The sequence below is a fragment of the Fundulus heteroclitus genome, unplaced genomic scaffold (genome assembly GCF_011125445.2).
Source record: "Fundulus heteroclitus isolate FHET01 unplaced genomic scaffold, MU-UCD_Fhet_4.1 scaffold_63, whole genome shotgun sequence".
NCBI classification, from domain to species: domain Eukaryota; kingdom Metazoa; phylum Chordata; class Actinopteri; order Cyprinodontiformes; family Fundulidae; genus Fundulus; species Fundulus heteroclitus.
In genome coordinates, this window is record NW_023397066.1 from 831759 (window position 1) to 846893 (window position 15135).

Here is a 15135-nt window from a genome sequence, read left to right on the forward strand (position 1 = left end):
CACCTTTTTCTTGTCAGACATGTGGAAAAGGTTTCTCGCGCATAGATCATTTAAATGTTCACAAGAGAACTCACACAGGTGAGACCCCTTTTTCTTGTCAGGCATGTGGAAAACGTTTCTCTTGTTTAAGTAATTTAAATGTTCACAAGAGAACCCACACAGGTGAGACCCCTTTTTCTTGTCAGATATGTGGAAAACGTTTCTCGCGTATTGATCATTTAAATGTTCACAAGAGAACCCACATAGGTGAGACCATGGAAAATGTTTCTTTTGAGTAATTTAAATGTTCACAAGAGAACCCACACAGGTAAGACCCCTTTTTTTTTGTCAGACACGTGGAAAACGTTTCACTCAAGGTGGCCATTTGTATCTTCACATGAAACAGAAACACAAAAGTGAGAAGTAGCCATTTTTGACTTTCACGCAATTTGCAAGTATAAATATTAAACATTTTCTTGGCAGTTCTCCACCAGAGACCCTCTGCTGCCACCTTCTGGGTTGGAGTCTAGTCTTTTCAATAAACGTTAAGTTTGCCTTGCAGATCTAGTCAGTTTTTTAGATTTAAATGTTTTTAAGAAATGTCTACAAGTTGCAAACTCTTGTTCATTGTTTTACAGTTTTTCACAATACCTAAAACGCTAAATTCTGTTGTCTGAGTAGATTTCTCAACTGTGGAGACAATAATGGGGTACCGCGCGCGAGCTATTTTTAGAAACACAACGTCACGATGACGTCACATCACGTGGTACGCAGTGGGGCAAACTCCGGAAACCCACCGCTGTTTCGCTGTAAAAGAGACGTGCGTTAGCCTAGGTTTTACTCGTTAAAACGACTGCTTTTTCCAAATCTAAGACCATGGTTTTTAAACATTGTTGCTATGGAACGTGCAACAGCGACTCGAGTTACGCTGATCGGCCGCATATGAAGGATGTTTTCTCCAAGACTGCCAAGGAGAAATGTGTGCGCTTGGAACACCGGGGCGGTCGGCCTACACAACAGTTCAACCCGGAAAAAGTTACCAAATTCAAGTACATATGTAGCAAGCATTTTGTCGGAGGAAAGGGCACAACCGAAGAACATCCTGACCCAATTCCAGCGACATCAAGTCAAGGTAAGAGTATTTTGGTGGCCGACATGTTAATAAAGTAGCGCCTGCTACCATGATCGCATATAGGCTATCATGGTAGCAGGCGCTAACATGATAGCCTGCTACCAGGATAGCTTACTCAAAAACATTTCAAATTAGACAAACATTAAACATATACCCATTCCTGGACGGTGATTGCAAACAACAAAAAAAAAAAACGGCCGACGCTGCCATGATCGCCGCGCAGGAAAAAAAAACAAAGCTTACCGTTAATCAACTCGGCCAGTTTTCCAGTCTTTTTAAGCCCTCGAACCTCAAGCCATCGTTTGAGCTGAAGGTTGGTGTGTTCTTCGACAGTGCGACCAGTAAACCGTGTGCCTGGAACATCGTCTTGGGAAAGTTTAACGGCTGTAAAGTCGGTCAGATCGCTGGTTCTGTTGGGCTTGTAATAGCTGGGTTATCCGTGCTTTCTCTCCTGTATGCCCTACCTAAGCGGCAAAAGGGGCGTTGCTCTTGAGACGGTGACGTCACGTGCGCGGTACCCCATTGAATCAATCCCTCTTTTGGCTAAACTATGTTCACCTGAGTAGATGCATTTTGCAAATTTATTCACTCTATTTGCACACATCCTGATACAATAAAGTATATTGTGCAGTTTGATGCACTTCCTATTTGTATTGTCAACCAAACCAGGCAAAAAGTGAACACAATTGAAACACTATTGTCATCAATTTCACACTTCAACTCAGAATTGATAACACTTTTGTTCAATGAGCAATATACCTAATAAAAGCCAGGTAAGAGTTGAAACAGGCTAGTTGGAATTTCATTTGAACAATGGAAGGAAATCAGAGTCGCAGGCCAGATGTTTGCATGAGAGGTGGGCTACTAGGGAGAAGAGGCCAAAGATGACATCGTCATAGTTAATGATGCAATTCGGGTAGCAATATTTCACCATGTCATTTGCAGTAAATATAATTTTCTGTAAAGTATCATTCTTTCTTTACAAAATGTCTTTCTTCATATTGAAAATATTTGAATTGGATGCCAGTGAAAGAGCCCATGAATATAAATTTGTGGATGAAGCTGGTTTTAATCTGGCAAAGAAAAGATTCAGAGGCCGGAACATAATTGATCAACGAGCCATTGTTGTTGTCCCGGGCCAGTTTGGTGGCAATGTGACCGTTTGTTCTGCTATGAGCAACCATTGGGTTCTCCATCAACATGTCACACTGTGGTCATATAACGCTCAGCACCTACTTACTTTTCTTGCAGGTCTTCAGGATGTTTTGTTAGCTCAGTGGGGTGAGGTGAATGACCAATGTACTTATGTCATTAGTTGAGACATTCCACCATTCTCCCCTTTCCTGTTGGAGATGGAAAGCACCTGTATATCAGGGTTGATCTCCTCCATGCCACGGAGCTGGATTGTGGCGACAGAAACGTTGAATCGTGCCAAGGCTGTATACGGTCACAAGAGCCTTCGTCCCCCGTTGCCTCAGAAGGGAGAATATTGCTTGTGAAGTGAATGAAATACTTATTTCCAACTTATTTTTATTATGATGTTTTATTCCTTGAGCATATTGGCCCCAATTGTATTTAATTATGAACTACAATAACTACTCATTTCTCCAGGAGCCATTTACCTTGACCTGAACACCGGGTCTTCCGTTGTGTGATGTTTTTTTTATTATTATTATTATTTTATTTTTTTACTGCTTTCAGGGTGATTCTGAGACCATTGGGTAGTTCATTGAGTTAACTGTGTTTTGAGGTGATTGTTGAGTTTTGTTTCGATAATCTGGAGTTTTTGGAATTGTAGTTTGAAAAATGTGATTTGTCTGAACTGTTTTGAGAAAAAAGAAAATGGTTTCAGAAAATGTTAAAATAATAGTGAAAAACTGTAATTCTTAATAGTACTTTACTGAGAGGGTAAGAAAAATCACATTAGATAAATTTTTTAGTGTTATTGTTTTTACAACATAATGATAGTTGACAAACTTACAACTCTGTTTGTTCCTCTTTGTCCTTTTGGTCTTGATGATCTAGGGATCTCTCCCATCATCTGAGCTCCAGCTCTTGCAGCTCCATAAATATGTATGTGCATGCTTTTTGTAAATAAATTTGTCAACTCATACATTAAATAAAACTGGAAGTGGATCATCCACCAGCAATTTCCTAAATTATCGAGGACATATTAAGGCTGCTTGACTGTTTTTAGGTTGATTCAACTAGTTATATATGTTTTGAATAGTTGTCAATTGCATAGTCTCATTAATAATCCTTTTTGCATTTATGTTTTTCATTTTTTTTACTGTAGTCTTTTTTTTTTCAATAAAATTGAAAATGCAAATGCACAACTCATCTTATTTTTTATGCCTTTTTATTGATTTTATTCACGGCGTGCTAAATGGTCTATTATGATGATACATGGTTTAAATGTAATGAACAGATAAAGTCTAATAATACACATAGAGGGAAGATGTAAAAGGTGAGAAAGTATTTGCTGTATAATGTTGGCATCCAGGGCCTAATGGGCGCTAAAATCTCAATCGATAATTTTAACTTTCTAATAAAATAAATGTTTAGAACAAGATTATTTGTATAACGAAATTCACCGTATAATTGAGGATTAGAATATTTTTTTACCAGTCCTGTTTGAACAAGCAATAAAACTAACAGAGTGCATTCAGACAATACAGATAAACCTTACGCAATGATATCTTCCCGGACTTCTGAGCATATCCGATGATGACGTCAAGCAATACAATGGAGAGAATGTAAAACGTATCAATTTCTTTCAGAAAAGTCTTCAATATTTTATTTACGATATAGTTTAGCATTGTTTAATGATTTAAGTATAGAAATATATATTTTCAGTACCGTAATTACTTTATTTTTTTGCCGAAAATGAGCTGATGGTACGGATCGTGGTACCATCAGCTGCAGCAACTTATGAGGACAAGATTAATGTTAATGAATATGCCATGACTGTGTCAGCCTACATCAACAAATGCATTGAGGACGTCAACACCACAAAGACCATCATCACCCGAGCGAATTAACGACCCTGGATCACTGAGGAGGTCCGTCGAGCGCTCAAAGCTCGGGACTCAGCCTTCAAGTCTGGTGACAAGGAGGCTCTGAAGACATTGAGAGCCAACTTGAATCGTGCCATCAAGTTAGCAAAGCAGAACCACACTAAGAAAATCCAGGGGCTTTTCCATGACGCCAGCGACACCAGGGGCATGTGGAAAGGCATACGGGCAATCACCTAATCACCTTTAAGTCTGCCTCCATCATTCCGGTGCCGAAGAAACCTCAAGTCACCTGTTTCAATGACTACCGGCCTGTTGCACTGACTCCCATCATGATGAAGTGCTTTGAAAGGCTGGTAAAGGAACACATCGTCTCCAGTCTCCCCCCAACACTCGACCCGTTCCAGTTTGCCTACCGACAGAACCGCTCCACTGAGGACGCCATCTCCTCTGCTCTTCACCTGAGCCTGGCACACCTGGAGGAGAAGAACACGCACGTGCGGATGCTGTTCCTGGACTTCAGTTCAGCGTTCAACACCATCATCCCACAGCATCTGGTGGGAAAACTGGAACATCTGGGCTTCAGCCCACCCCTTCGCAACTGGCTGCTAGACTTCCTCACCAACAGACCCCAGTCGGTCCGGGTGGGACAGAATACCTCTGATGTCATCACCCTCAGCATGGGCTCCTCTCAGGGCTGCGTCCTGAGCCCCCTGCTGTTCACTCTGATGACACACGACTGCGTCCCCAGGTTCACCACCAATCACATCGTGAAGTTTGCTGACGACACAACGGTGGTGGGCCTGATCAGAGACGACAATGACCAGGACTACAGAGAGGAGGTGGAGCAGCTGGTGGGCTGGTGCAGAGACAACAGTCTGATCCTGAACGTGGAGAAGACGAAGGAGATCATCGTTGACTTCAGGAAGAACCAGCCTCACCACGCTCCACTGCTCATCAACAGCTCAGCTGTGGAGGTGGTCAGCAGCACCAAGTTCCTGGGGGTGCACATCACAGATAACCTCCCCTGGTCTGTGAACACCACGTCACTGGTGAAGAGGGCACAGAAGCGACTGTACTTCCTGCGGAGGATGAGGAGAGCCTACCTGCCCCCGCCCATCCTCACGACCTTCTACAGAAGCACCTTAGAGAGCATTCTGACAAGCTGTCTCTCTGTGTGGTGTGGAGGCTTCAGTGCCTCCGACTGGAAGAACGTGAGGAGAGTGGTGAGGACAGCAGAAGGGATCATCGGGGCTCCTCTTCCCTCCATTAAAGACATTTCATCTCAGCGCTGCGTGGCCCGAGCCCATAACATCATCAGGGACCCCTCACACCCCCATCATGGACTGTTCTCCCTACTGCCTTCTGGGAAGAGGTTCCGCAGCATCCGCTGCAGGTCCACTAGGTTCTGCAAAAGCTTTTTCTCTGTTGCCATCAGACTGTTGAACTGCTGGAACTACTGAAGCCACAAAAGGGACTCTGAACTGCTGAGGCCGCAAAATGGACTCTGTACCACATTTGTATATTGCCCGGTTTTAATAATACTCACCTGTACACTGTGAATCGCACACTGTCAATTCCCCCTGAATTGTTTACATTGTTTACATTTTGTTTACATAAATTACTGCTGCACCTTTATCCTGAAATTTACTGTAATTTACTGTGATTTTTCAAGCTGTATGCAAACGAAATTTCGTTCTGTACGCACTTTGTGCATACAAAATGACAAATAAAGTTGTCTAAGTCTAATAGAGTGCATTCATCAGCAAACCTCTGTGCAGGTACTTGTCTTTGTTGTCGTGCACTTTCGTGAACATCTAGCTTATGAAACAAGCTCTGAGAAGGTGGGGGCCGGGGGTGGGGGGGTATGGGGGAGAGAAACGAAAAAGTGACGCAATAGCTACTTTTACTGGTAACTAGTTACTTTTATAGTGGAGTAACTCAATTAGTAAATCAGTTACTTTTTGGGAGAAGTAACTACAACTAATTACTTTTTCAAAGTAACGTGTCCAACACTGATTATGAATACACTGTAACCTTGTCGAAAAGGCTACAGTACTGGAAGTAAATAAAACTTTCCTAGCCAGTCCCTTACAAAGAGAGGATGTAGTATTTGGAACCACTCTCAGAGACAGAAATGCCGGATTTATTAGTTCTCCTAAATGCTGACAACCCAGGGTCCAGACCAGGAAGCAGAGCCGTAGTTTAACACACCTCTCTGCAGCTTCTGTACTGTTACCCACCCATTATCCTATTGAGACGGTGTCTTTCCCACGGCCAAAACTTAACAGATCAAAAACTGATTTAAAAGACTTAGACTTAGACTTTCTTTATTGTCATTTTGTATGCACAGAGTGCATACAGAACGAAATTTCGTTTTCATACAGCTCAGAAAAATTGCAGTAACTCTACAGGATACCTTGCAGTGAATTACAGTACAGGATAAAAATGCAGTAATAAATCGCAGTTCAGTTACAGGATAAGTTCCAATTGACTTCCGGGTAAAGTGCAGCAGTGAACAGTAGGCAGTTGAAATGTAAACAAATGTAAACTAATGTAAACAGATATGCAGTAAGTTTCCAATAAATTGCAGCAGTGATTCAACAGCAGACAGTTGCATTGTAAACAATTATGCAGTAATTCCAGATAAAGTGCAGCAGTGATATTGGAGACTAAGAGTTGAGCAGCATTTATAGCATATATAGGATAAGGGTACTGTACAAATGTGCAAATCAGCGAGTGTGGTGCACAGTCCATTTTATACTTCAGTAGTTCAACAGTCTGATAGCAGCAGGGAAAAGGCTTTTGCAGAACCTGGTGGACCTGCAGCGGATGCTGTGGAACCTCTTTCCAGAGGGCAGCAGGGAGAATAGTCTATGGTGGGGGTGTGAGGGGTCCCTGATGATGTTACGGGACACGCAGCGCTGCGATGAAATGTCTTTAATGGAGGGAAGAGGAGCCCCGATGATCCCTTCTGCTGTCCTCACCACTCTCCTCACGTTCTTCCAGTCGGAGGCACTGCAGCCTCCACACCACACAGAGAGACAGCTGGTCAGAATGCTCTCTATGGTGCTTCTGTAGAAGGTCTTAAGGATGGGCGGGGGCAGGCGGGCTCTCCTCATCCTCCGCAGAAAGTAATTGCTTCTGTGCCCTCTTCACCAGTGACGTGGTGTTCACAGTCCAGGTGAGGTTGTCCGTGATGTGCACCCCCAGGAACTTGTTGCTGCTGACCACCTCCACAGCTGAGCTGTTGATGAGCAGTGGAGCATGGTGAGGCTGGTTCTTCCTGAAGTCAACGATGATCTCCTTCGTCTTCTCCACGTTCAGGATCAGACTGTTGTCTCTGCACCAGTCCACCAGCTGCTCCACCTCCTCTCTGTAGTCCTGGTCGTTGTCGTCTCTGATCAGGCCCACCACTGTTGTGTCGTCAGCAAACTTCACCGTGTGATTGGTGGTGAACCTGGGGACGCAGTCGTGAGTCATCAGGGTGAACAGCAGGGGGCTCAGGACGCAGCCCTGAGAGGAGCCCGTGCTGAGGGTGATGACATCAGAGGTGTTCTGTCCGACCCGGACTGACTGAGGTCTGTTGGTGAGGAAGTCTAGCAGCCAGTTGCAAAGGGGTGTGCTGAAGCCCAGATGCTCCAGTTTTCCCACCAGATGCTGTGGGATGATGGTGTTAAACGCTGAACTGAAGTCCAGGAACAGCATCCGCACGTGCGTGTTCTCCTCCTCCAGGTGTGCCAGGCTCAGGTGAAGAGCAGGGGAGATGGCGTCCTCAGTGGAGCGGTTCCGTCGGTAGGCAAACTGGAAAGGGTCAAGTGTTGGGGGGAGACTGGAGAAAATTATCAAAATCAACTCAACATGAAACAAAAATTAAATTAAATTAAATGTGGTTTCTTAAATATAAGGTCTCTCCCTCCAGAGACTTAGTTAATTCATGAATTGATTTATGATAATCAGATTGATTTATTTTGTCTCAGAAACCTGGCTACAAGAGGACTAAGTTAGTATAAATCAGTCATCTCCATCCAGTTATTTAAATTTCCATATTCCCAGATCTGTGGGAAGATGAGGAGAACTAGCAACTATCTTTCAGTCTGATTTATTAGTTAGTCCCAGGCCAATCAATAACTACAGGTCTTTTGAACATTTAACCCTCAGTTTCCCTCATAGCCTATTTTAATTTATTTGCCCTGAATGTTGTACTGGTTTTAACGCTGAGTATTATGTTCCTCTTGTTTTTTGTTTCGTTTGTAAATCTGAACATTCGAAACATACAACATATACTTTGTGGTATCTATTTTAGTTGTAATGTTCTTACTAATCCAAATATCTTCCCTATCCAATATGGCGGACGATCTGATGTGGCAGCGGCTCAACCCCCTCAACGAAACGTCTACATTTTATATCTGTGAGCAGGAAGACTCTGAAACAAACACTGAAACAGATGAAAAACAAACGTTTACTGTGTAAAAGTATTCATGGTTAATATCTGCTCCATTAATGACAGTTTAGAAAAGTTCTGCTCTGGTTCCGAGTCTGTTGTTGCTGCCGAGCTGCTGCTCCTCTCCAGTCCACTAGGGGGCGGTAGATGGACCAATCAGCTGCTTTGTCTCAGTGACGTCCACCGGAAGTGAAACTAAAAGGCTCCAGCAGCAGCGTGCGTGGACTCAGCAGGAAGACGGTTGTGTTTTCGTTTCTCAGCTGAATATCTGCGTAGTTTCAGCAACAATGTCTTCAGTTCAGCATCTGAGAGAGTTTATCAGAGAGCGACTAACTGCTGCTGCTGAAGAAATCTTCTCAGAGGTTGAGAAAACCATCGTCCGCTACGAGGAAGACGCCAGACGGCTGGAAAGCTGCTGGAGACCCCAGATAAAACTCCCCAGAATCGGTATGAAGCTACAAAAAGTGTCTGATAAGAAACTGATCAAACTGATCAGTTTAATCTACAATATTTTCTTATCAAGCGAGCTCTGCATAGGGTCCAATGTAATTCTCCCTGCGCGGTGGGAGACTCGTTTTGGGGAAACTATGGTTGTAGCTCACTGTCTGCCTTGCTGTGGTTGCGGAGAGGTGTCTGTTTTGTAGAATTAATTATCCGCCGATGAGTTATTGATCTGGAAAAGCCGAATCTGAAACCACAGAAAAACATTTCAGATCCCAAACGTACAGCGTTCTAATTCTTCCCTTAAGAGGTCGGCCACTGAACGTCTGTCTGCTGAGTTTGACATTATTAAACAATGCTTCATGTCGGGGAAAAGCCATGTAGATTTGACCGATGCAGTAAAATGCTAACCAACCAATGGGCAGAAGTTGAGCCCTTAAGACACAGCCGTCCTCATTTGCATAATGAGGCAGAAATGCATACAGAAATGTAAAAACGACAGGCAGTAATAAATAGCATCACAGAAATCTATAGGGTAAAAAAATACAAATGAAGAATAAAACAGACAAAATATTATAACATGCACATAAATAAATACTTAATAATTAATAAATAAAGTTGAAGATTATAACGGACAATAAATAAATAATGTAATTATTACAAAGTCGAATAAATAAAGAAGCTAATTAAGAGATATATATATTTATGTCTCACTGTATAATTTAAGTTCTACCTACATTTATTCCAGCATACTTGCTTAAGTGTGTTTTTCAGTGCATTGGTCCTTGTGTGCTTGACATAGTAAATGCCTCTTTAGCTTCTGGTCAGGTACCTGTTTGTCTGAAGAGTGTTGACATCCACCCACTCTTAAAAAAGTTACAGACCCTAAAACGGCTGATGTTCCAGGCTTTGCTTCAGAATGATTGTCCTCATAGTTCAGGGTTTCCCCTAGAAAGTAGAGTAATCCTGGTGTTAGGCGTCATGGTGGGTTGCTGGAGGTGTGCGTGGAACCGTAGGGGTGGGCTTGTATTACATTATTTTATACCATCTTAACATACGTCACCCTTCTTGGCTGCATCTATTTCTAGATAATTCTCCTGTCTTGTTCGATGTGGTGTTCCACAGGGCTCTGTTCTAGGGACATTGTTGTTCAGAACCATAATCAGACATACTTTAATAATTCCAGAGGAAAATTACTTTTGTTACACGCTATATATATATATATATATATATATATATATATATATATATATATATATATATATATATATATATATATATATATATATATATATATTAGGGCTGGGCAAGTTAACGCGTTAATTTCACGTTAATTCATTAGACTATTAACGGCAATATTTATTTTATCGCGCATTAACGCATGTTGCTCACATGCTTTCAGTCAGTGTCAGTCAGCACGCGGGCTGACTGCAGCGCGCTGTCACGGCAGCACTCTGTTGCTCCCCCTCCCCTCTCGTACATGGCTCAGCGGCGCCAGCCAATCAGCACGCAGGCTCAGCCTGGCCCGCCCACTCAGCTCTCACACAAACTTAACACACGAACAGCTGAGAGAGACCGCAGCAGCGAAAAAACATGAACAGGGGGAAGTAGCACCGTTGGCTTTATTTTAATTCCGTAAATGAAATCAAGCTGTATGTTTTGTAAAAAGACAGTTCATTTCAGTGGAAACACAACAAATTTATCTAAGCACATGAAAAAACATGAAAACGTCGAGCCACAGAAACGGAGAGAGGGGACGAAACTTCTGTCATTGCCCCGACAGACCCACAGACGTCTCTGACTGAGGCGTTTCAGTCCTCCATGGAACATCCAGGTAGATCAGTGTTCATCTTCAGCAGCAGTTCATGTTAACTTTCAAAGTAGATATTATCTATCATATGTTACTGGAGCCCACACAGAAAATGTTATTAAGACCTTGAAAGAACCCAGTACATATATTAAAGTGTTATTTAAGATAAGATAAGATTAGCTAACCCTTTTTTTATCCCACGACGGGGAAATTTATAGGATTAAAGCAACAGGCAGGTGCACACAACACAGACAAAATTACATAAGGATTGAAATATATGAAAGGTGGATTAGCGAAAAAACACTGAACATAAGATTATTGTTATTATTATTATTAATATTATTTAATTGTAATAATAAAATAAAAACCACAAAACCCAAAAGGTCAACAGTTTCATGATATATCAAGCTTAGGGACTGGCTAATATACAGCAGGTCAAAAAAGGCCATATTTTGGCTGCAGTGCTGCTGTTCTCTTATGAAGAAAAGATCAACTAGTGCACTAAATTCAATAGATGGGTTGAAAATATCCAGTATAAAATAAGATAAGTGCTACAAATGTTACAACACTTTTGTTCATATGGCAGCAGAACATTAAAATAAAAGTGCTCTTTACACTACTTTTGAATTCATTCTTGGAGTTTGCGCATACAATGCGATTAATCATGATTAATCGGGCAAATTATGCGATTAATCGCGATAAAAAAATGTAATCGTTGCCCAGCCCTAATATATATATATATATATATATATATATATATATATATATATATATATATATATATATATATATATATATATATATTATGCAAAGAATGCATAATATATATATTATGCAAAGAATGCATAATATATATATATATATATATATATATTATGCAAAGAATGCATAAATGTCAGTTACAGGGGGGGGGGGGGGTCAGAATAACTGAGGGAGGCATTGTAGAGATTTATGACCACAGGCAGGAATGATTTCCTGTGCCGCTCAGTGGTGCATCTGGGTAAGAGGAGTCTTCTGCTAAAGGAGCTCCTCTGCTGGACCAGTGTTTCATGGAGAGGATGTGAGACATTGTCTAAGATGGACTGGAGCCTGGACAGCATCCTCCTCTCTGCCACTGCCATCAAAGTGTCCAGCTCCTCCCCCACAACATCCCCCGCTCTCCTGATCACTTTGTTCAGTCTGTTGTTGTCGGCAGCCCACTGCCCCAGCATGTGACAGCGAAGAAGAGCGTGCTGGCAACAACAGACTCATAAAACATCCTCAGCATCGTCCCACAGATGGTAAAAGACCTCAGCCTCCTCAGGAAGAAGAGTCGGCTTTGGCCCTTTTTGTAGACCGCCTCGGTGTTCCTGGTCCAGTCCAGCTTATTGTTAAAGTACACTCCCAGGTACTTGTACTCCTCCACAGTGTCCACATGGACCCCCTGGATGGAAACAGGGGTCACAGTTGTTTTTGTCCTCCTCAGATCCACTATTAGCTCCTTAGTCTTTGTCACGTTGAGCTGCAGATGGTTCAGCTCACTCTAAGTGACAAAGTTGCTCACCACAGTCCTGTATTCACTCTCATCACCCCCTTCAATGCAGCCAACTATTGCTGAGTCATCAGAAAACTTCTGAAGGTGACAGGACTCAGTGCAGTAGCTGAAGTCTGAGGTGAAAAGGGTGAAGAGGAAGTGGGAGAGAGGACAGTCCCCTGAGGGGCCCCAGTGTTGCTTTCCTCCTCTGCAGCCTCGGCGTATTTTTCTCCAGAGCTGGTCTACCACGCCGGTCGGCATTAGAGCGAACAGCTGTTCTCTGGAGTAAAAACACAAAAACAACACGAAAACTCTCTGAAAACAACCTCGTTAGAGAGGGCAATTCTTCACAGTTACTGTGAAAAAAGCGAGCAATTAAAAAAAGATAAAAGTAAGAAAGTTAAAAAGCAAACTGGAGCGGTGTAACTGCAGCATGCTGCTTTTCGTACATGCTTTATCTGATCACTGTTGGTACCAACAGAGTCCATCTGGACTCATCAGACCACATGACCTTCTTCCAGGCCTCCAGAGTCCAATCTTTATGCTCCTTAGCAAACTGCAGCCTTTTTTCTGCTTAGCCTTGCTGATTAGTGGTTTTCATCAGGCTTCAGCTGTTCAGTCCCAATCCCTCAATTTCTCTTCACATTGTGCATGTGGAAAAGTTACTTTAATTATTTAATAAACCCCTGAGTTCATCTGTTGTTTTTCTTTGAATTCTCTCTTTGCTCTAACCACTAGGGCTGACCTAGTGGTTAGAGCAGCTTGTGTTCAGGGAAGGCTGCAGGTACCTGGTTCCATCCCCACAGACTGCCACTATGGATCCCTGAGCAAAACCCTTAACCTCCGATTTCCCCCTGGGCAGCTATAGAAGCTAACCACTGCTTCCTAGAGGATGGGTTAAATGCAGGAGACACATTTCATTGAAATGTACAGTTACAATGACCAATAAAGACTTCTTCCTTTCTTCCTAATCAGGATCATTCAGGATTTTTCCCTGATCAGTTTTCATCCTTGAAGACGGTGGTTCCCCTCCATCCTTCTGGTTTTTTGTTGTTTTATCATTTTTAATTGCATTTTCAGTGTTTCAACAAACAAACAGTGTCAATCATGCTAGACACAGAACACAACACACACAAAGCCTACATGCCAACTCTTACATAGCAGACGGACACACAACATGGTGCAAGAGGTGCTGAATCAGTCTTATAATGCACATATACTGTCCAGCCCTACAGCAAGCCTCTTCATAGTGTGGAGAGGTCCAGTCCAATATAGTCCAAAAATGGGCACCAGACTCTGTGAAACTGGTCTTCACTGTGATGAATGACATTGGTTAGATATTCCAGAGGGATTAGTTCAAAAATATTTTTACGCCAACCACAGACAGAAGGAACTTTGTCACTGATCCACTGCAGAAGAATATTTCTTCTAGCTGCAAAGGTTAAAATATTGTACAGTCTTTTGTTGGCTGTTGTTTGCAGACAGGCACTTGGCAGGCCCAGAATCAAGGACGTGGGGTCCATGTTTAGATTAACATGAAAAATAGACTTAGACTTAGACTTTCTTTATTGTCATTTTGTATACACAGAGTGCATACAGAACGAAATTTCGTTTTCACACAGCTCAGAAAGATTGCAGTAACTCTACAGGATACCTGACAGTGAATTACAGTACAGGATAAAGTGCAGTGATAAATCGCAGTCACTTACAGGATAGTTTCAATTGACTTCCGGATAAAGTGCAGCAGTGAACAGTAGGCAGATGAAAATGTAAACAATGTAAAACAAATGTAAACAAATATGCAGTAAGGTGCAGCAGTGATTTAAAAGTAGACAGTTGCATTGTAAACAGTTGTGCAGTACGTTTCTGGGTAAGGTGCAGCAGCAATTTTGCAGGATACGATATTGCTATATAATTGTGAGGTTACATGCTTTTTTTGTTGTTATTATTATTATTATTATTATTATTATTATTATTATTATTATTATTATTATTATTATCATCATCAGTAGGCATATCATCATTACTAGGCTATTGCTATAATTGGCAGTAGCACCAGACTTCTAATGTGAGCTTGCAGGCATTATTATTATTATTATTATTATTATTATTATTATTATTATTATGAGTAGTATATGCCTATCATTATTACAAGGCTATTGCTATATAATCATGAGGTTACATGCTTTATTGTTGTTGTTATTATTATTATCAGTTGGCCTATTATCATTACTAGGCTATTGCTATATAATTAGGTGATGTTAATGTGAGACCTGAGCCTGCTTTGCCTTGCAAAGATCCTCAATTCTTGGCTCAATGTTTGATAAGCATAGCCTCAAATCATCCTCGATTTGTGCACGATTGCGGTATTTTGTTTTGAGTGCAGTCATTTTTGAGAATCCTGCCTCTCACAAATATGTCGACGCGAAAGGAAGGAGAATCTTCAAGGCGACGTCACAGAGTTCCGGGTATTCCTGCATCAATGCTGCCCAGAATGACGAAAGAGGACAGGAGCTAAAGAGTTCCTTCAGTCTACTGTCACTCTTCAGCTCAATAAGCTGTTCCTGCATATCAATTGATAGCTCGTTTGCTGTGCACACAAACGGATCTCGAACCCATGCAAAAGAGCGATAATCCTCTTTAAAGTACGTCGCAAATTGTTTTCTCATTGCTGACAGGTGTTCAGACGCTGATTGAAATAGGGAGGAGAAATCGTGTGACGCGCCTGCATCAGTTATAAAGTCTGTAAGGCAGGGGAACATGTCGCAGTTCCCTCGACTGATGCGGCCATGCCAGAGGTCT

At 42.0% G+C, this 15135-nt stretch overlaps 1 protein-coding gene across 5 annotated transcripts in view; it reads left to right on the forward strand.

Moving 5' to 3' along the window:
* The window catches only part of LOC105922212 (zinc finger protein 182), a 61189-nt gene that overhangs the window by 21380 nt on the left and 24674 nt on the right, over positions 1–15135 (forward strand). Inside the window, exon 4 of one of the 5 annotated variants that reach the window (XM_036133479.1) lies at positions 2363–3440. The exons of the other annotated variants lie outside the window; for them this stretch is intronic. Coding sequence (XP_035989372.1) covers positions 2363–2430 — 68 coding nt within the window. The 3' untranslated portion in view covers positions 2431–3440. Of the gene's footprint in view, positions 1–2362; positions 3441–15135 lie in introns of those variants that run through there. 5 annotated transcript variants of the gene reach the window in all.